General features: G+C 40.6%; 1 protein-coding gene across 1 annotated transcript in view; it reads left to right on the plus strand.

Annotated features, from left to right (window-relative positions):
- ttc7a (tetratricopeptide repeat domain 7A) overlaps positions 1–23,142 on the plus strand; it is a 64,574-nt gene that overhangs the window by 13,061 nt on the left and 28,371 nt on the right. The window contains exons 7-16 of the mRNA XM_034681587.1: positions 216–294; positions 466–635; positions 2,723–2,786; positions 3,031–3,168; positions 5,682–5,765; positions 6,624–6,728; positions 13,274–13,391; positions 13,767–13,824; positions 14,593–14,665; positions 14,747–14,907. Of these exons, the coding sequence (XP_034537478.1) occupies positions 216–294; positions 466–635; positions 2,723–2,786; positions 3,031–3,168; positions 5,682–5,765; positions 6,624–6,728; positions 13,274–13,391; positions 13,767–13,824; positions 14,593–14,665; positions 14,747–14,907 (1,050 nt within the window). The remainder of the gene's footprint in view (positions 1–215; positions 295–465; positions 636–2,722; positions 2,787–3,030; positions 3,169–5,681; positions 5,766–6,623; positions 6,729–13,273; positions 13,392–13,766; positions 13,825–14,592; positions 14,666–14,746; positions 14,908–23,142) is intronic.

Raw genomic sequence — 23,142 nt, forward strand, 5'->3', positions numbered from 1 at the left:
GCACCTGTGTGGTTTTATGGATGCTTTAGTTCTGCTGCTGGTTGATAATGATTTTTACTTATGTCTTCTATGTGTGTGTGTGTGTGTGTGTGTGTGTGTGTGTGTGTGTGTGTGTGTGTGTGTGTGTGTGTGTGTGTGTGTGTGTGTGTGTGTGTGTGTGTATGTGTGTATGTGTGTGTGTGTGTGTGTGTGTGTGTGTGTGTGTGTTGTGTCAGTCATCTTGCGCAGGGTTCACACCAGCTGCGCCGGGTGCTCAGAGTGATTGAGTGCCGAGGGTCTCAGAGCTTCAGGAAGGTAGGTATATTCCCAAGCTGTTGAGTTGTTCATATGCTCCAGTTTAACCTTCTGAAGGTCATTGTCAGAGTTGATCAACAGTCATTGAAAATCTGCAGGATGTCCAGCTGGTGTTTTTTTGTTTTTTGATTCATGCTGTATAATTACTTTGCATGTTGATGGTTTTCTCAGTCTGCAGCGAGGAAGCTAGCAGAGGTTCTGCTCAGCTCTGTCAGTGAGGACAGCTACTGGCCACCGCTGGGCCCCCCACCTACAGCCTGGCTCCACAGAGAGGGAGCCGCTGCCTCCAAAGATGCTATCTACCCCACTGTGAAGCCACCCCAGAGATACAGCACTGAAGGGTCTGTTGTTTTTCAGTCTACCACTTTCTCCCACTTGTATTCCTCAAGGTGACAGAAAAATCAGATCTTTCTTCATTTTATTAATACCTCTCTCCATGACTCTTTGAACTCAGGCTCAACAACTTGCTCTCTCTTAGTATACTTGGATTCACTGGGACGTTTGTGCCTCACTCTTCTTGTCTAACTTAAAGGGACATAGCTCTTTTGCTGCCACCTGCTGGTTGGTGGTGTGTAATTCTGTTTGGGCGCAATCAATTGCACCAAAAGTAGCCCCTCATGAGAGTCATTGGATGCCTGAGGGCACAAATAGTTGAACCCTAGACCAGATATACACAGTCGATCAGTAACTTTAGACATATATTAATCCATATTTTATTACAGATTTTCATTGTACTCACTATGTATGGATTATTGATCTTGATTTTTTTTTTAATTGTATATAAGTCAAACTAACCTCTCCTCCTGCTGTAATCATTGATGGAGGAAAACAAATAAAGCACACCCAGACACCTGCATTGAAATATTTTTTGACTGACAGACATGACTTTGTAGTTTTTGATTGACTGTTGCACTAGTTCAACACATTTAGATTCAAACAACGAATTCAGAGTTGGTTTCATGACCGTAAAAAACATGGATGACTGTGTGATGTCACCAATTAGTTTCTGATTGTAAGTTATGAAGCCTAACAACTAAGCTTGCCACGTTGTAATTTCTGACATAATCTGAACAACCTTAACACAGACAAAGAGTTTTTCAGGAGGGGCTTTTATAGCCTCCTAGCAAACAGTTACAACATGCCCACCCATTTGTCAACTAAGCAGTGCCCCTTATATTATGCAAATGTATGCAGAATTGTGTGTAAATCTTAGCCCTGAGAAACAAAACAGATGTGTCATTAAAATAATTTCATCCCTGGATCAGTGTGTAAGAATAATTAAATGAGCTACATACAAAAACCATATCATACAAGGCTGTAAGATTTGTTTTGGTGTAAAGACGGGCTTTTAATATGGGACCTTATGGAAGTTCCTTGGCTTTAGGAGCCAGCTTCTAGTGGACACTTGAGGAACTGCAGCTTTTTGCACTATCATATTGGCTTTGATTTCGACACCCTCTGTTGCTGCTTGGTGGAAGCTGATACGATCCACAGTTTCAGTAAGAGAGGGGTAATGTGAAAGTAGTTGTTGAGGCCCTTTGTGAAATGCCACTGCATGAACTACACAGACAACGTGCAGAGAGACATACGTATATCACGTATCAGAATCAAGTTTTCACCTATACCATGGTAAAACATGATCTAAAGGGACATAATGTAACATAACAAGACATAAGGGGACATAAAACTCACAGTATAAAAAGGCATTGAGCAGCCATGATGTGATGGAATGGTTCTCTTCATCAACATGCTAAACTTCGTTCACATGTTTGAGCCTTGCGTCTGCGTTTCCCCTGTTTGTAGGATTCCTGCACTCCCTGCTCAGGCCCCTGCGAGCCATACTTAGTCACAACCACATGACTAATCCTGCCCACACTATCATACAGGAAGATCTAAATCCATGTCTGAGATTAGAGAGAGGCGGAACAGGAGACGTCACCCTGAGGACGAGTGTACACCAATGTGTTTGTGCCTTTAATCATCAGTTTCCTCTTTTTGAAAACGTGTATGAAAACAGAAGGGAGGGGAGGAGAAGAAAGTGATGAATGAGAGGGAGGGGGGAGGAAGGAGCCTGCAGGTGTGTGTGAGAGTGTGTGTATGTTTCCATGTTTGTGTGTGTGCAACATCTGAGATGCTGCTGCAGAGTGATACACCTGCTGGTTCGGGTTGTGTTACAACTCCACAATGAGGCAGAAACTGGACACTCGCAGCAATCTGACAATCTACCTGTGGCCTTGTTTGTGTGTGTGTGTGTGTGTGTGTGTGTGTGTGTGTGTGTGTGTGTGTGTGTGTGTGTGTGTGTGTGTGTGTGTGTGTGTGTGTGTGTGTGTGTGTGTGTGTGTGTGTGTGTGTGTGTGTGTGTGTGAGATTATGTGAGAGATAGACTTCTTGTTTGTGGTTCTATTTCCTGTTTTCTGTGTCCCTGCAGTTGCTTCTGTCCTCAGGACGTGGTGGAGGAGGCTGTGCTGCTGCTGCTCGTCACAGAATCCATGGTGAGACACACACACGCACACACACACACACACACACACACACACACACACTTTGCTCTCTGCCTCTGTTCACTTCAAATTCTTAGCCCCTTCATCCTTTCTAAACTTGAAAAGGAATAGACATTTTTCCCTCCCTTAGTTGTCCTCCTCTTCTTCCTTCTCTCCCCCCTTCTTCTTCCTCCCTTATTTCCCTCCTCTCTGTATTCCTCCTCCTCTTCATCACTCAGATTCTGTCTCTGTCCAGGCCAGCGGTGAGGCAGTGATCAGTCGTATGCCTGACCAGGCCGAAGCTCGCCAGGCCAGCCTTCAGGATGCCACCTCAGTATACGACCTGCTCACCATCGGCATGGCCAGGAGGGGGCAGTACGGCATGCTGTCTGAGGTATGCTCTCTCTCTCACACACACACACACACACACACACACACACACACACACACACACACAAACACACACATCTGATGCAGAATGACTGAGGAGAGATGGGATTTGATGGCTTTGTCTTTCCCAAACTTTGAAATGATCATCCTCCTCACTTTGAGAAAACACACATTGTGTCTCTCTGTTCTTTTTTGTGTTCCTCCTCTTCCTCCCTCTTATTTTAGTTTCTTGCTCCAGATTCCTCCAGCATGTCACTTTTTACAAGTTCTCCTAATATGACCTCCACCCAGATGTGGGGGAGTTGTGGAGGTGGAGGTTAGAGGGGTCGCTCTTAAATTAGGTTTGTCCACCTGTCTGACTGATTCATAGATAGAATCAGTCACCCAATAAGGAGGACCACACACACACACACACACACACACACACACACACACACACACACAAACAAACACACCACACACACACACACACACACACACACACACACACACACACACACACACTGAGGATCAGTTGGCTGATATATGAGGCCAGCGTGGATCATTTATTAAAGATGAGATGTCATCTACCCCTGATGTGATGAAAAGATTCACACTGATTGATTACTGACTAAAGCATTCATCAATCAGTGCTGGGACTCCTGCAGGTTCTGATTCTAACATCTAAAATCAGCACTTGTATTATCATAATGTTGGATTAATTAGATGCATACATCTTAGATCCTTTAAGATTTGATACTGAAATGTTCCCCTGAGGACAATGTTAAACAAAAGTAAGGGCAGCAGCTCCATATCAGTACTCTCATATTATTTATGGTGTAGAAACATGTTTATAATACAGATCATCATGATTTTTCTGTTATTGTAGCTGATATTATTTTGTCAATGTATTTTGTTTATTTGCAGAAAAAAGACATGAACTTCCTGTGAGGAGTTTTTAACTGGTTATGGCATACAAGACCATCAATATGAGGACTGAGCTTTTACCTGCTGTCAAAAACATTTAACTCTAATACTAAAATTGCTATTTGTACGTTTTTAATCCACACATTTGAATTTAGTTTATGTTTTCTGTGTTTATATTTATGTCTTTCAAGTTTTCAAGTTTTACACTCAACTTTATTTGTATAGCACCATTCATACATTCAAGTATGCAGAGCCAGAGATAGAAATAGAATAGATGGATAAGATAATAAAAGACATGATCATACAATTACTTTAAAAAATAAAATAAAATCAATGCAATACAATTAAAAAAATAAATCAGGTTAGAGAGCAAAATTAAAAACCATTTAAATTATAAAGTATCAGATAGATATAATAAAGTATATAACTAAATAAATATGAGAAATAAATTATTATAGTAATACTATTGCTACTACTACTACTACTACTACTAATAATAATAATAATAATAACAATAATAATAATAATAATAATAATAGCTAAAAACAGAGATGATAGCTGTGTTTCTCTGTCTTTTTAACTTCTTTAAACAATCAGGAGGTTTATCTTTAAAAATAACTGTGTATTCAAATCTAAATCTGAGATTAATTATGACAGTAGCACAGCTGTCGACTCAATATATAGAAATAACTTTTTATGAACCTCTGAACTAAAGTGTGGTAAAAGTAAACAAAAGAGTTGTGTCTCAGTGCTGCTGCTGAGTCATTGTGTTTTCCACCACTGTCAGTTTTCAGTCTCTGCTCTGCACATTAACCCTCTGAGCTGGAGTTAAATTGGGATTTGTAATGTGTGGGGGCAGATTTAACTGAGCTAACAAGGGTCAGCACTATTATGTATGGAGCAGCAACATCAACAACTGATACAGTTAGCTAGTATTTCTGTACATTTAACTCATACTCAGCATAGCCCAGTCATGTTTTCACATTACACTATATTCAGCTGTAAAATTAGCTCTACAGTATTTTGAGCTCTGTGCGGCAGGATGTCTTTGTCTGCACTTTAAACAATCAGCAGCCTTTCTGCTAAGTGCACATTATTTAATCAGAACATTATTTTTTCTGCGTTAACTCACTTCAGCGTGACTGACAACATCTGATTGAAGGCGCTCCACGCCGTCCACTGCTCGTCCACACACACATCAATCACATCATTATGGACTGAAGCACTGCTGAGTGGGTGCTGAGGGGGAGTGACAGTCTTTTCAAGCCAGGAAAATGTAGTACAGAGGAGTGGCCTGTCAGTTGAGTAGCTGTTTAAATGAGAAAATAAGTGAGTAAATGTGAGGCTGCTTACGCTGGCTTTGCTGACTTTAAAGGGAATTGTAGAATTTTAAAATGTTATTACCTGGCAGCTGTTTTTGTACATATTTTGGGACTTTGAGTAATATTTTAAAGTTGGCCCAAGTTTGAAATTCAACAATAAAAGTTCCCCTTAATGGCTTAAGCACTCAACCTGGGTCCCCCTGATCAGACTCTGTTCCCCCTCCTCTGCCTTCTTTGTGCATCCCACCTGCATAACATTTATCACTTTAACTTATTTGTGTGTCTGCAGTGTCTGGAGCGAGCCATGAAGTTTTCTTTCAATGAGTTCCACCTCTGGCACCAGCTGGGCCTGTCACTCATGGCAGCCGGGAAGGTGAGCTCATTTCTCCTTAAATACCAGCCACACGCACACACGCACACACCATGACACACTAAGACACACCAGAAGGAGACATTCATCTCTTGCCCCCAAACTCTCTGCTTAACACTGCAATGCTCCTTACATACCCTTATAACCTTCTCAATGGACATAAAACAAAAAGCACTCACAGATAAATATGGGTTCTTAATTGCCTGTATTTAATTATTGTGAGGTATTTTAACTGCTTTAAATGAATACTTGAAATACATTTGCTGCCTTTTTAAACACATGATGCATTTTCTTACATGGGTGCACCAATACATGCACCAAGTGTTATCTGCTGCCACAGACAGAAAAGTAGATAAACTCTGAGATGCTTTGAATTCATTTGCTGCAAAATTAAGTTAAAGGTTGGGGATGGGAATCCTTAGCAGAAGCTGAAATAGCTTACAGTAACCTCGCCAGTGTGTGTATGTGTGTATGTGTGTGTGAGACAGAGACATTGATCTGGGCTGCAGGATAAAGTGACACTGCAGATCAATGGAGAGCTCTAGAAATAGGCTGCTGCTCCCTAGAAGGAGAGGGGGCCGCCTCAGCATCGTCACGTCCGCTTCTATTTAGGACCAGCCGACTGTGTGTGTGTGCATGTGAGCGTGCGTGTGGTCCATTAATGATTGGCCTACATGTATTAAGTGACTGTGTGTCTAAATGGGTCTAATAGGGCTGTGTAAGGACAGATGATGTGTGTTTGATTCACTCGATTAAACGTGAGTCCATTTCATTAGTGGCTGTTGTGCTCACATGATTCACAGTTTGGTCACATGTGTGTGTACGTGTGTATGTCTGTGTATGTGTGTGTGTGTGTTACAGGGTGTCGGTGCAGTGTCTGTATTTAAAGAATGCAGCAGGATGAGACCAGAGGACCCCTCGTTGCCCCTATTGGCTGCTAAAGTCTGCATTGGTCAACTTCACTGGGTGAATACACGCAAAGCATGTACACACACACTTCACACAAAAGAACAAACACACAAACCTGGAGAGACAGAGGCCTGTGAGCCTGAGTTGTGTGCACAATGTTTTAAAAAGATAAACTCAGAATATTCTTTTTAAGCTCTCAGTGCTTCTGCTGTGACATTTCCGCTGCACGTTTTGCAGAGAAACTTGTTGCTGTGACACCTTTGAGTTTTAATTCGGATGACTCCCTGTAGGTGGAGCTGTTCTCCTGCCTGTTCAGCCATGTGCTGCTCCAATAACGCCTCTATTTGGAAATAGATACAGTAGAAGAGCAGCAGGTGTTTACCTCTTAATTTATGAGAGATTTGATGATCAAAATGACAACACAGAAAATACCTAATGCTCAAAAAATAGATGATTCATACCCACCTTTTTGGAAGACACCTCCACCTCCTCACTTGTCTGAAAACCTTTAAATAAAACGATCTTATAAAAGGAAAAAATCCTCTCAATGAAATTTCTCACAACTCATGTTAACCCTTACAGCTGCTGTCAACACTCAGTGACTAGGATCCTCACAGTGGGTCAAGAAGTGATGTTTGTGGTACCATATATGGCAAAAAAAAAATCTATTATAGGAAATTAGAGTTTATTTTTTCCAAATTTTATCTGCTACTTAAGCAAAATGTCTCCTCTTAAACACTACCAGGACTATATGGAAGTGAGGTCAGTAGGTCTCACATACAGTCCAAATTGAAATATCTCAACAACTTTTGGAAGAACTATGACATTTTTTGTCACACATTCAAGATGAACTGAAATATATTTGGTTTATCTTTTGCTTTTCATTCAGCACAACCACCAGCTTGACATTTAAACTACACACACTGCTTTATGACCATGCTTAGGCATCAACCTTGATTGTGCTTTCTTTCTTTGTGCTAATTAGCTAATGTTAGCATGCTAACATATTAATAGATAAATAATTAATTGATAGGGTTACATAGATTGTAAATAAGAAAGGACATAACTAGTTGTTTTCAAAGCATACGCCAATACAGAAGTGTCAGGGGCGACTCCGCTAGTTTAAAGAAGTCTGATTCTATAGAAGTCTATGAGAAAATGAGCCTACATCTCAGTCAATGTATTAACTCAATCAACATCTTCTCAATGAGTTATTCTCTCATTCTCTAGTTTCAAGTCGTCTTCAACCTAGCATGTTGTTCATTTAGTAAATTGTGGTCCTACTGAGAAACAAAAAGACCCCAAAGCTGGGCAGAATCTAGGGCAGGGCTACCTGTGATTGACAAGCAACTACAGTTGCATTGTGGAAGATGTTTGCCATTATGTCCTTTTAGCTGACAGATAAACTTCTTAGATGTTCTGTCAGTACAATAATGAGCAAAGCAAGCCTTTCGATTGTTGTCATAACTAAATATTATTTGGAGATGATAAAAGGTGGGGCTACATGGGATTGACAAGTTGCTGATGAGACCACTTGTTGACTTAAACTTGGGGCGCAACAGTGCCTAACCATATTCCCACCAAAATATGGTGACTTCAGCAAAAAAACATGTGGTGAACAAAGTGAACTGACATGAATTGGGTATCTGCATGTGAAAATGTTTGTGTTTGCATTTAGATCAAAGCACTGCTATGCTAGAGTAAAGCCACACAGAGTTGCTAACGTGGCTGTGGACTTTCGAGTGAATGTAGCACTGTTTTTTACTCTTTTGGGCCAGTTCAAATTAAAGTCTTTGAGAATAAGTAAGACATTTCTCCTACTGTGCACCATGCAGCTAAAAGCGCCCTGTGAGAGGTCAGAAGTACACACTGCTCTGTATTTAAGAGATTTTTTTCTGTTTGCAGATCAGTGTTAATCCACTGACGGGGAAAGATGAGCACTTCTGTTTGTGAAGCTGTGCCTGTAGTACCTACATGTACAAGGGTTCATTGCAGCCTTTTTGCCATTCTGCTGTATTTTCACCTAAACAGATGAATGTGTCAGTCAGACGAAACACTTATAATCTCTCCCTCTCTACATTACATCTTGGAGTCTTGTTTTTTGGGATGATGTTCACTCCGTTTGTCTCTGTTTAAGCCCAGATGAACACCAAGAGCTGAAACAGTCTGTAGGAGCTGAAATTTGTTGTAGTTCTTCAGGTGAATGAACTACTGTATGAAACACAGCTCAGATAAAAGGGAGGGAGAACATGGTTTAATTTTTCTTTAAAGAAGTCACATGTGAAAAAGTTTGCTGACTTCAACTACCCATCGATTATTGTCAATGTAATACTGACTCAAACCCAAACTGTGGTAAACGTGAAGTGTAAAATGTCTAAGATTAGGGACATGCATCCATCCCCCATCTGGAACTACATACATACCACAGATCTGTATGTGATGCAAAATTACATTCAGTTGTTTTTGTAATCCATGCATGTTCACATTAATGGAGTTTGACCTGCCTCCTCATCAGATGATAAGCTGAAAGGTGAAGTTGTGTTGGAGAATGCAGCTGAAACACAGCCATGTTTCACTGTGTTGCTAATGTTTGATGATTGACACTGAGGTCACTGAGGCAGACACGGACCACAGTTAGAAGTCTTGCTGTTCATAATCAGGAGGGAGAGAGTGACATCATGAAGGAGGGGGGGAAGAATGGGTGAGGGTGAAACAAACAGAGGGAGAGAGAGAAAGGGGTCAGAGATTAGGAGAGAGGAGCTAACGTGGCGAGTGGATAGAGCACATCTGTCAGAGGCTGGAGATCATGGCAGGCCGGAGACACTAAGGAGCTTACAGCCTTAATCACAATGGGACACTACAGCCATAGTGCAGTGGAGCATTACATAAATGGGCCACCATTATCCACCATCAGCTCCACCGGACAGTCAGTACCATAATCCACCCAGCAACATTGTTATTTTTGCTCATTGTGTCATTACAGAACTATGGAGGAGTGTAAGGGCCAAACATAAGAAGGAAGATTTTTTGTTGAATTTGTATTCTGGAGTAAAGAAAATTAGCTTGAGTAATGTCAAACTGAGAATACAATAGAAATAATGAGACCAAATCCAAGATGTAAGAATTGATACCACATGTTGAGGTTAAAATCCTAAGAACAAGGCCAAAATGCGAAGAACTTGTAATGCTATTCAAAGCTATTGCTGCAATTTTAAATGAATTTAAAATCATTACAAATTGCCAAATGTCATTAACCAAGTCAAAAAATGTACTTAAAGTTAAAAGAAAATGTAGGCATGAATTTAGAATCTGGAGAATTAAGTTGAAATGTCAAGAAGTAAACCAAAGCAGTGGAAATAAGTTCAAAGTTTCTCACATAAATTCAAAATGTTCAGGAAATATTTAAACTCATACATTTAAGGAAAATTGTGAGGAGTCAATATTAAGATGTCAAGCATGAATTCAACATATTGTAAGTATAATACACAATTTAAGACTTAAAAGTTAATGTGAAGTGTTGGAACTGTCCAATGAAATTCGTGATTCAGAGAACAAAGACAAATGGTGACAGTAATTGAAACATTTCGTCAATAAAGTGAAAACACAATTAAGAATGTCGAAATGTAAAAATGGAGTTTAAATGTTGAGAGTATATTTTGACTAGTTGACGTGTTTCAAATAGAATCAAAATGGCAAAAACTAATTGGGAATTTCAAAGATAAAGTCAAAATATTAAGATGTGTCAGATAGGCAAAAATGTAAGAGTTATTTCAAGATGTTGAGGATAGATTAAAAATGTTATGAATAAAGTTCAAACTTCAAGAATAAAGTCCAAATGGGAAGAACTGTTGATGCCAAATCAAGGCACAGTTTGTCTTTCCAAATGTCAAATTCTGAATTATGCCAATAAAGCCAAAATGTGCTCAAAGTCAAATCTTTGAGTATATCATCCAATCAGAATTTTAATTTAACGCATGAAATCAAAATGTCTAGAGCACAATTCAAATGTTGTTACAATTTTTGTGAAGAATGTACAAATTCAACCAAACTCAAAATGTAAAGACTCGTTCAAATATCATAAACACGTTGAATAATAAGACTAATGTAATGAACTAAGTACAAACAGTGAGAATGAGTTATATCTTATAATTTGTGATTGTTGTTGTTGTTATGTTATTTGCTCGGTATAGGCAAAGAATTTTTGACATTTGGCCCTGACTTAAGCTCCTGTTCTGTAAACACTCTGATGTTTCACTCACTGGGAATCTTTGCTGTGGAAAACAGCAAAGATTCCCAGTCTGCAAAGTGTGCTGTTCATCTCCTCGTCTTACTATGTGGCAGCAGTTACAGACATTAAAAATACAATCTTAAAGAACCATTCAATCCTCTTCCTAATAGTCTGGTTTGCTTTAGTAGGTCATATGCCATCCACAGAACATTCATTTTAGTCCGTTTCTTAACCAGATAAAGAAAACTCCTCTCAACAGGCGCTTTAATGCAATAAGAAATTCTTACACCTCACTTGTATTTTCTGATGCCTGTCCTAAACGCTCACTCTATTTGTTTCCACACTTTCATTACGCCTCTGTTTATGTATGTAGAGCAGTGAAGGATCTCTGATCACGTGAAACCCTCTGCAGACCTGTGACATCACCACAAACTGTATTCTCTGAGAGCAAAGCTGCTTTTTTAAATTCCTGGAGAGCAGTTTTGCACATGCAAGGTTTCCACCCGACAACGGCGATGTGTTCTTCTTTCACACCATTCAAGAGGGAAAATAACCTAATCCTCCTCAGATGTGCACGGACACACTGTGTTTAAAAGGCTGCTTTTCTGTGCAGGCTTTGAACTGAGGACTGGATTCACAGATAGAGACAGAGAGAGAGGAGGAGGAAGGGAGGCAGAAGAAGAAGAAGAGGAGGAGGAGGGTGTCAGAGCAGTTGGCGTGCTGTCAAAGATGTAACCCCCCTCCCCCCCTCACACACACGCACACCTACCCACCTGCCCCCCGCCCTCCACCAGTCATACCTCACACACTCTGACACACTTTCTCCTCTGCTTGGCCACACACACCGCCTACAGTCTGCTGCATGTGTGTGGGCGATTCTGTGTGTGTGTGTGTGTGTGTGTGTGTGTGTGTGTGTGTGTGTGTGTGTGTGTGTGTGTGTGTGTGTGTGTGTGTGTGTGTGTGTGTGTGTGTGTGTGTGTGTGTGTCCTTCAGCAAACTCTGCGTTGTCCTTCAGCTGAATCTACTCTGACTGTCCTCTCACTAAACTCACAGCACGCTCAGACATCAAGACTCCATTCCCTGCTGCACCTTACACACATTTTCGTCTCCTCACACACACACCTCATGTAGGAGAGGAATCTACAGGACCTGTCTCCAGTTCAGCAGCTAACAACTATAGACTGTATATACAAAAGTGAACTGGCCCCTGAGACCTGTTTAGAGTGTTTTTTGGCAGAAATGACCATAATTGGAGAAGATTGCTGGAGAGGACAAAGGGTTAGCTAACCTGAAGCAGGGCTATGGGGATTCACAGTAACTGTGGGATTCATCAGTATGCTAGTTGTGGCTAGCAAAAAGCAGCCTTTAAACCAAAGAACAACTTTTTTACCTCAGAATTAAGTGCCAACAACTGCAGTTCCTTGAATGTCCACTTGAGGCTGGCTCCAAAAGTGATACAGCCGATTCCTGAGAGTAGAAATAATCATTTACACAGCCCGCTTAAACCAACAGTTTTAGTCTCTATAGCTAATACATGACAACTGTATGGCTGAATTTTAAATAATTCACCTCTTTAAATTTTAATAATGCTGAAAGTTGTGCATAATTAGGGGCGTGGCCTCTTTGAGCAACAGGTGGGAGCTGCTAGCTGTCTGCCATCTGTCATCTCTGATAGCAATGTCACTGAACTTAACCTCCCAGCTGTTTTCGTGTTGTTGGAGCCTTTTTTAGGATATTTTGTGCCAATATCAGAAAAATAATATTTAATTATATATAAATGAAAATAGTAAAATGGCTTGCTTTACTTTTTGTTGTACTTACAGAATAACCAAGAAATCCATCTTTCAATGAGAAAGGCACAATGGCAGACATTTTTCACATTGTAATTGTAGTGACATGTCAATCACCGGTAGCCCCGCCCCTAAGCCCCTCAAAGCTTTATGTTCTGTTTGACTCTACATGGAACCCTAATTTGTAAAAAGAACATCATGCTTGATTAAAGAAGACTTGATAATAGAGATTGAGACCATAAACTCATCAGTAAATTGTTTACTGAGGTAACAAATCAACTGAAAAGTAGGCCTATTTTCTCACTGACTTCTATGAATGCAGATGATTTTTTATTTGCAACCAGTCGAACGCCCCCTGCTGTACAATTGAATGAATGTAGGTTCAAAGCACCTCTGAATTAAGCTCCAGACATCTATAAGTCAACTAACTGAAATCTGTGAGGGATGATGAAATGAGTTTGTGTGCGTGTGTTTTTGTGTGTGTCTGTGTGTGTGTGTGTGTGTGTGTGTGTGTGTGTGTGTGTGTGTGTGTGTGTGTGTGTGTGTGTGTGTGTGTGTGTTTGTCTATTTGTGTGTGTGTGCAGTTCGAGGAGGCAGCAGCCCTGTCACAGAGTGTGATATCAATGGGGGAAGAAGCCGCAGAGTTTTTACCAAGAGCATACCTGGCTCTGGGACTCAGCTGCAGTCTGCAGGCATCTGATGGTAAGAACACATTAACCAACTTCAAGACAAAATACTGATGACTGAAATAACATAATAGTCTTTGTGAGATGTTTATAAAGAGATATCTCCATACGAGGGAATACATTTATATTGTTTATTCTTCTACTTCAATGTAAGCAGAAAAAGAAACCCAAAATTCAGGAGAAATACCTTTACACAAAACCAGGCTAGCTCTGATCTGTGTTTCCTCCCTTTATGCTAAGCTGAGCTAAACTAATGATGTCCTACATAGTAAACATGAGAGATATCAGTCTTTTCATTCTTTTTCTTGTATAGTTTTGATCTTAGGACTTCGTCTCATGGCTAAATGCTGAAACAGTGCTGAGTTAATATTATGTCTTTGTCTCTCTGCAGCCACCTTAAAAGCTGATCGTAATGAGTTCAACAAACGAGCACTGCAAGCTTTGACCAAGTAAGTTTCTGCCCTTTAATTATCCATCACAGGCGTTTGTGTGATTGTGTTTGTTTTTTTGCTCATACCATCCCCTTATGTAGCATTTAGTTTTCAGCTATTATAAATTGACACATTAAATATTTGTAAAAGTGCATATCTGAACCTAGTGTATCATAGCTTGTTGTGCATAGCATATCGTTAGACAATCAAAATAATTTAAACTAAAAAGTGTACTTGGTGGGCTGTTGATATGAATGAAATATTCAACTTGGGCTGATATTAATTGATAGAACTGCCATAAACATTAAAAGGGTCAGTAAAAGAATACATGATTTAAGTTTAAGTGTTTTAATATAGAGATAAAAAAATTAACTGAAAAATAATGTGATGAAACAATAAATATTGGGGACAGAAAGAGAGCAAATTACATTTATACATTAAGAAAAATATATTTATAAAAAAATGATAACTCATCATCATGCTTATATTTTTTTACACCTTCAAATGTATTTTCTCATTCTTCTTCAGATCTTTTATTTCCTTCTGGCACTCCTTTAACTTTAGAATATAGTTTTAAAGCCTCAAAAAGCTAATATTGTTGCCATGTCTATGTGTCTTAAAATTAGCGTCTCTATACTTCATAGAAGTACAAAGACGCTTGTATGGCTGTAAACCTATTTCATAGCACAGGCTTTCAGGTTTTTGGAGTGTGTAATGCTCACAATATTTGGATGCTTGCTAACATGGTATAACCCAGCAGGTGCTCTCTCTCTCACTCCTGCACAGGGCTCACTCATTAGACCTTCAGGACGCTCAGATCGCCATGTACCTGTCTCTGCAGCTGGCTCTCGTGCGCCAGGTAAGTTGATGGAAAAGATTTCATGTTTTCTCATTTAAAAACAAAGCATGTTGTAAGTTTTACCTGAGCTGTGTCTGGCAGGTATCGGCAGCCCTGGAACCCCTGCAGGCAGCTTTGTCTCTGCGTGGGGATGACGTCCACTCACTCCACCTGCTGACCCTGCTGCTGAGCGCCCAGAAACACCACCGTCATGCTCTGGACACCCTGAACCTGGCCCTGAGCCAGCACCCTGGCAACTTCAAGTAAAGCCCACTAACACAGCCCACTCACACAGGAAAATGTTGATGGAAGTGTAGGTGAAATGAGGATGAAAACCCAATTGATCAATAGTTGTGCAGATCACACTTTCTAGACTTTTGTTGTGTGAGTTTTTTTTTATTTATGAGTAAGAGAAGCTGAAGTAAGTGGTGCAGAGAGACCCGGTCCTAACACCAGTCCTCTCCACAGGGATTGGGTGTCTTTGCTTTACTTACACACACACACACACACACACACACACACACACACACACACACACACACACACACACACACTCACACTCACACTCACACTCACACACTTGAATGCACTTGAAGCCTTATTTAGACGTGCTGGAGGGGAGGCCTGCATTGCGGTTCCTCTGCCCCTGGTTCACTCTTACCCTTTTAACACTGCAGCACTGACCCAAGCCGAGTGCTGCTCTCCTCAGAGAAATGAAACATTTGCTGAATTTAACACCTGCCTGCTGCTTCACTCAGGTTCAAACATCAGAAACTGACACTGTGATTGTCACTGTGTAGCCGAGAAGAAATCAGACGTCTACTTTTGGATCAAACCTTTGACCTTTTGGCTGCTGGTTGTGATCTGAAGAACTGTCACAACGATTTCACAAAATCTGTCTCACAGGTTAATACATTATTATTTTTTTTTTATATAAAAATCACACAAAAAACATCCAGACAACTAAAGACAGACAGGGGCACTATGACAGAGATGAAATGTTTGACATCGTATGACATTAAATCCATTTATAGAAAAAAGTAGAGAAGGAAGAAAGAAGAGAAGCTGGGCTGCTCAGCAGTAGAGCTTTTCTTTTTTTAAATCTTCAAGGTCCTATTTGTCCAAGATTGTCCACATGAGTAAGGTCCTTCACAGCAAAATACATGAAATATAAGGACGTCATTTCAGGTTAAAGCAGGATTTTAATTTCTTAAAATTTTGTTTGCCTCTTTTGCATGTCTCAGAGAAGAAATCATCTGATATTGCTGTTTTTTACTACGAGCTAGTGTGGGTTTGCACGTTCAGTTGATTAAAGGCTTAAATGTCCTCACTCTCTCTAGTCAGGGCCATAATTACTATACTGTTAAACTAATTATTATTATTTTGTTATTGTAAGCCTGAAACTGTGGCTATGTGTTTTGTCTAGGCTGCAACAGAGTCATCCATCACTAGCCAGGGCTGTAGCTCCCATAAATGGCTACTCCCATAATGTTGTAATGCTCTACTACCTGGACGTAAACAAGCACAGCAGACAGATGAAATCTCGTAGCCCGGTGCGCTTTGGCAGTAATTTAATCTACAAAATGGACATAAAGTTGTGTGTCGTCTGTGTCTGATTAAACTGATTAAACTGGTTAAACTGGTTAAACTGGTTTAACTGGTTACCAAAAGATGACGTTTCACCACTCTTATACAAGCCACCAGACTGTTGCTTACAAAACAGTAATTCTACCAGACGAAATAAAGGAACTGCTGTTGTACCACCACCTTTATCAATTATTGTGTGTAACATAAATATTGTGTTTGAGTTGTAGTTGGAATATTATGACAAAAGCAAAATAAGGAGTCAAGGCAGAGATAGACAAACAGCTCACATGTTTCTTTAAAGTGAGATAACACTTTTTTGGAGTTTGGTGGCTTTGAAGAGAGTTAAGAAACTTGTTTTTTTTCTGGTTAAGAAAAATCATCCTTTTCTCTAACAAAAACACACATAGAGTAACAATCTGACCCTGTCAGTGACAAATCAAGGGCTTTTAGTGGACTTTTAGTTGACTTTGATCAGGCCCATTTGCCCATAAGGATTAAGCTGCAGCCATTACAGCCTGTTACACTGCTGCAGGCAAAAACAACCTATCAGAGCAATCCCAAAACTTTTGCATTTATGAGTCATCTGCACGCCAAAACTTGTAAAAAATAGGGCCAAGGTTTAAAAATACAGGAAGTCCCCCTTAAGGCAGCAGTAGCGAAAGTTATGGTTTAAAGATGCTCTCATTATCTCTCAGGAAGGATTTCAGTCAGCCCTCCTTAAAAAACCCATAACAGGCTCATTAAGAGAGCTGGAAGCTCCATTGTATCATCAGAGAATCAATGTTAACAATGCAGCCCAGTTTCTTCTTTCTAACCATGTTATGTGAGGATGTTGCATCATCTTTCTGATGTGTTTTCTATCAGTTGCAAAGCCCAGCAAAGCATTTCATAATGCAGCCATGTGGGGTCAGTGTTGGCCTCCACGGTCCCAGCATAGACAGACGGGGTGCATCCATACATCAGGAGGGAGAGGAAAGGAAGAAAAACAAGAGAACTGATGAAACAGTGAAGGGAAGGAATCACAGAGACAGAGTGGGTGGATGGAGGACAGACGATGGTTTTATAATTACACCGGCTTCACTCATCACTGCTGTATGTACAGAGAGGAAATCATCTCTCTCTCTTTCTCTGAACACACAGTCACACACACACACACACACACACACACACACACACACACACACACACACACACACACACACATACACCCTCCATAGAGACACTTGACTGCTTTGACCCATTTAAGAGCTCTTTTTCGGGCTCGGCCAATCACATCACTCTCTGCGCCAGGAATCCCCATCGCCCCGGTAACCATGAGGTCATATGGGTAGAGCAGGCAGCATCAGTTGTTGTTCCCAAACTGTTGTTATGGAGCAGAGAGGGAGGGAGAGAGACAAGGAGGGAGATAGACTAGGAGGGAGAGAGACAAGGAGGGAGAGAGACAAGGAGGCAGAGAGACAAGGAGGGAGAGAGACAAGGAGGCAGAGAGGAGGATAGTTTACTGACTCAATATTTACTAATAGTCCATTAATGGTAGAACAGATTTATTGATCTTGTGTCTAATAATTAATTCACTAAATAAAACTCTACTCGTCAGACAAGGCACTGTATGATGGAACTGCATCAACTAAAAGGTGGCAGACTTACATTAGATTTCTGCCCAGACCTGATGTCTTAGCCTCAGTATGACCCAGCCTGGTCCACTTAGAGCCCAGCTGGTCCGACACCAGAGGCCCTGTTATTTGAATATTTCCCATCTTTGACAGAATGTTTGAACAATGGGGGAAAAATCTAATGTATGTCTGTCACTTTGACCAAATACTGAGGACGGTCCACCATAGCATTTTGTAATTTAAATGTGCAGAAAAATCCCTCACAAATTTTCAATAATGTTCTCAACTCCAATGCACGACACAGCAAACATTGCCCACAGTTGTGTAAAGGACATATCAGCATGCACAACTTTTATGGCTCTGTTTTCCACAAATCAACTTCAATGAAGGCTGGTGATTTTCAGTCAGAACAACAGCAAGGGAACCTCAAATGTCTAATTGTGGGCTCCAGTGTGTTTGTGCACAGTTCAGATGTGTCTATTAATATCAGTTTAAGATAATTTGCTATATCTTAAACTTTTTCATCTTGGCTGCTTTGTGAGTGCGTCAAGATAATGCTTGCTACATCTGAAGCACTTGTGTCAAACAGCACTCTGGCGAAACTTTATGAATTAAGTGGAAATTTGTGAAACACACTAACTGAGTAGGTCAGTTAGCATTAGCCAAGCGATTGCCAAAATAAACTATTACTGTACCTCCACTTGACTGTAGCTTTATTGTGAGTTGATATAAAGAAATGATGTCCTCCGTAACAGAGCACAGGACATTCTCAGCTACCAAGAAAGGTGTGACCGAGTTGGCCTGATGTGCAGTTGTGTTCTTGTAAAGTTGAAGTGTGGCGTGAACAGGAAAGGAGTTGAACAACATGTCCCCATAACAATGGATTTATGAGGACTTTGACGATGTACAGAGGAACCAGCACATTTATCCTCCATAACATGTCCTCTGGTTGTCTGTGTCAATGAAGCTTACAGGCTCATTGGCTGATTCAGTCACCAGGTTGGAGGCAAGTGTTGAACAGAAATGTTAACATTACGATCCAAATACTCTAGATAACCAGACCAGAATATACTGTGAACATGAACATCTTCAATCTGAGAAAAATAATGTTATTTATCTCATACTCAGATGTATAATCACACAGTGTTAGGGTATATTTGTGAAAGCCTCGTATCAGCCTGATAATATCAGTCGACAATGATGATTGTTGACATGCAGAGAAAGAAGAATGAGAGATGAGATAAGACGCACTGGACATAATGCATCATTGAAACTGAAGGCAGTTTTTAATACAGGCTTTGTTTGCCAACATTAGGCCTCAATGCAACTCAAACCTGGAGTATGCACGTGAAATATAATCCCAATGCCACCAGAATGTATTGATATACTCAGGAGCTGCTTGGCTACAGAGTAAGGGAGATAAACTTGTGTTTTCTCTGTAACGAGCTCATTGAATATCATTTTGCTTTGCAGCGAGCATCACACATCAAAGCATGTATCAGACATGTTGCTCGGCATTTGTGTGTGTGTGTGTGTGTGTGTGTGTGTGTGTGTGTGTGTGTGTGTGTGTGTGTGTGTGTGTGTGTGTGTGTGTGTGTGTGTGTTATGGGGGTGGGGGGATGTGGATCTACATGTGTAGAAGATCCTAATCTGGCACATGCATGTTTGTGTGTCCATGTGAGTGGGTGTGTGTGTGTGCATGCATGTGTGTGATGCTTGTTAGCCACTGCCTCTCTGCACCACAGCAAACTGTCAGCTCGCTATAGCACTCCGAAGTCCTCCCTCTCTCCCCCACATCCTCCTCCATCTCCATCCTCCTCCTCCTTTCTCTCTCTCCTTTTTTTTATCTCTCCGTATCCATTTCTCCGTTTTCTTTGAAATTTTAATCACCCAGTAAACAGGCATGCATTTCAATGTGAAATGGGATTCTGTTACAGATTGAGAGAGCTAAGGCGAGAGGGGGTGGTGCCTTTGATTCTGCTATTCATCTAACGGGATGTTGCAGCATGAGAAGTGTGTGCATGCATGTTTTTGTGTGTTAGCGTGCACATGCATGCCTTGCTTCTGCATGTCTGCACAGGCATGTGTGTTAATCTGTATGCATGTACTGATGTATGTATACACTCACATACACACACACACACACACATATCGAGGAGTATGATGTGTGCACGTGTGTGTGCCTGGAGAGAACACACACTCTGATCTGTGGGAGTGCAGAGTGAGTAATACTGTAGCTGAGCCACTTTTTCAGAGGAACATTATTAGCTATTTTTATACTGACTTTACACCGGCGCTCACCGCTCTCAGCCGGCAACAACGTTTACACTGTGCAGCACTACTCACAGCCATGCGGCCTCACACACTCTGCAAACACACTGCTTACATCCTCATACACTAACACACACACAGCGTTCTCCCAGGAGGCTGAAATGACAGCCTTTGTAACCTGGCATGTAGTTTGAGTGCTGTAATCTTGATGAAATCTACCTTTTCTTGAGCTGCAGGGAAACACTGGCTGTGATCAGGTGGTGAATAATAAGCTGGAAAATACTCTGTCTTTAGACGGCTGAGATCAGCTGGATTTTCTCTATACTGTGAAGTCACTTTGTAAAGACAACCATGTATACATGTGACTCGTGAATAATGTAAAGTAAAGTTGTATTAGAGGGCTGTTAAATATGATGTCTTCCTGTTATCATATGGTTGTTATAGAGGTTTTATGATTCTGATTCTAAATTAAAAATGGATCAAAATGAGCCCTCAGTGGCTTTTTCTTATAGACAGACTACTGACAAAAGCAGAAAGGATACAGGGCAGAACACTGGAGTTGTTGGTCTGCTGCTGTCTCCATTGGTTAGCTTGTTGGTGTTCTTGAAACAGCAACCTCTGGTCTTGAAAAATTAAGCCAATGCAGAAGTGAAGAAAACTGCAACCTGTGCTGTGAGTGTCCACTTGAGGCTGGCTGCAAAAACTTTAAGAATTTTTAGATCCCTTGTCGAAATGCTCATTTCTAAAGCCAAATTTGCAGGTTTGGCTTGTGGAGGTGAACCTTTTAAAACCTGTTAAGACCATTTAAAGGCTGAGAGTTATACATTGTTTGCATAATTAAGGGCACAGCTGAGTTGACTGACAGGTGGGTGCTTTGCTGTTGTTTGCTAGTAGGCTGAAAGCTCGCCTCAACTCCACCTCTTTGCCTCTGTTTAACTTTAACTCTCTCATGAACCCAATGGTTGAAGTTGGAGAGTGTTATTGCATGATTTCTGTGTTGAAATCATTGATTTAAATTTGACACAACACAAAAAAACAAAAACAGATTTAGTAAATCAGGCAGCAGAGGATCCAGTAACTCCTATATTATTTACAGTGAAATTACAGTTTTTGTTAATGGGGTCTGGTGGATTTTTAGAGAGCAATGAACTGGCTGTTTTTGGCTAAAATAAAGCATTTTCTTAATCTGTAGGAATTCACTCCATAATGTAGTCCGACACTTGGAATAGCCTTAGCCTGTCAGTGACAAAAACAGAAGCTTTTAGTGTACAATTTTTGATCAGGCACATGAGTCTGCAGTGGATACATTTCAGTCATTACAGCCTGTTTCACTGCTTCAGTCGAAATTAATCAACTGGAGTAATTATTAAATATTTTATAACTGTTAGCAGAGATGAGGACTTAAGTTTGAGTCTCAGACTTGAGTCTCAATTAAGTCGCACACTAACAAAGCTTCAGACTTGACTTGGACCCTCCTCAAAGACTTGAGACTTGAGTCGGACCTGCTCAAGGGCTCGTGCACAATCTTTTATTTTTTATCCTAAAAAGTCTAGATGACACTATGGCAAGTACATCACCTGCAGCTACAGTACAGTGTTTCTTATTCTTAATCTGCATAAGACCATCATCTGCGGTAAAGAAGTGAACGATATTCTCCCACCATGTATGTTCCAATTTCATAATAGGTCTGCTCTGCAGGGGATCAGAGAGGAAAAGAGAGATGTCTTTTGGTGTGTCCCTCCTTCTCATGAAATGGTTGAGGTTAACGTCTCATAGGAAATGTAAACCTTCTCATTTTGCTGTTTGAACAGTGTTGTGCAACTGGTTCCTGAAGTTTTGGATCATCATTAACAGGCCTCATCCACACACCTGATCACCGGTTGTGATAACAAAACATTCAAAACACGGGTTGTGGCGTCCTGCTGAGCAGTCTATATACGAGAAACGATTAGACAATGACAGGTATAAAGAAAGGAGACAGTGGACACACTGCTGCTGTGTGAGGTAAAAGAGTAGAGCTGCAGGACAGGGTGAGTTTGAGTGCCCTGCTTGGAAAAGTCCTAAACTATGAGTGCTTGTTTGCCGTTCCATACGTGGGACTTCAGTTAAAATCAACTATTTTGGCTATTGGCTGTATGTGTTTCAACGGGCAAAAATCTTCTTTTTGGGTCCTTAAAGATTTCAGCTAAAAAGTCTAGCTTGTATGTTGCCACTGTCGGGGCAGTGATATAACTTATATATGAAACTTAGATGTTAGTAGTCAATATAAAAATCATCAGATATAAATGATAAATACAAGCTGTTTACCTGTGTGTGCACACATAATACATGCCTACGCTACAAAAGTCAGAGCCCCAGTTTAGCCACCTTAGTCAAAAATCCAAAAAAGCAGCTGAGATGCCAACATGGCAGAATTAGTGTATAAACAAAATTTGTTGAAACCATGTGGGACTTGACCTGAACTCAGAGACCTGAGACTTGACAGCAAGTGACTTGTGCCCTTCTCTTAGTAATTTAGAGCTCTAGATATGCAGAGAGGAAAAGGCCCGGATTTAAAAAAATGTGTCTTTCTCTTGAATCAATTCCAAATCTAGAGACAGTTTCTTGTTTCTTTAAACTTCTTGTTGTATGAAACATCAGGAGGTACAAATATAAAAGTGGTAAAGCTAAGTGATTTGAATGAATTTATGAATGAAACTAGAATTTATGGTAATTTTAAAAACAAGAAAAAACTGTCGGCTTCTGTTGCTGCATGTTGTCATGGATACGCAGGAAGATAAGTCAGCTCTCTTTACCCATGTTACACACACTGTCACATTTCAACGTAAGGATAGCTTAACACCATCTCAATGCTTCTAAATGCTCTGCCACACTGGTAATAGGGAGCCTAGAGACACACTTTTACACACACACACACACACACGCGCACACACACACCCACACTCTCCTGTGGACCCGACAGGCTGCCGTATCCTTAACATCACGTCCCTCAGCAGCACTTGTCATCTGCACGTCAGAAAATCCAAC

This window comes from Notolabrus celidotus, chromosome 4, assembly GCF_009762535.1.
Source record: "Notolabrus celidotus isolate fNotCel1 chromosome 4, fNotCel1.pri, whole genome shotgun sequence".
Lineage (NCBI taxonomy): Eukaryota > Metazoa > Chordata > Actinopteri > Labriformes > Labridae > Notolabrus > Notolabrus celidotus.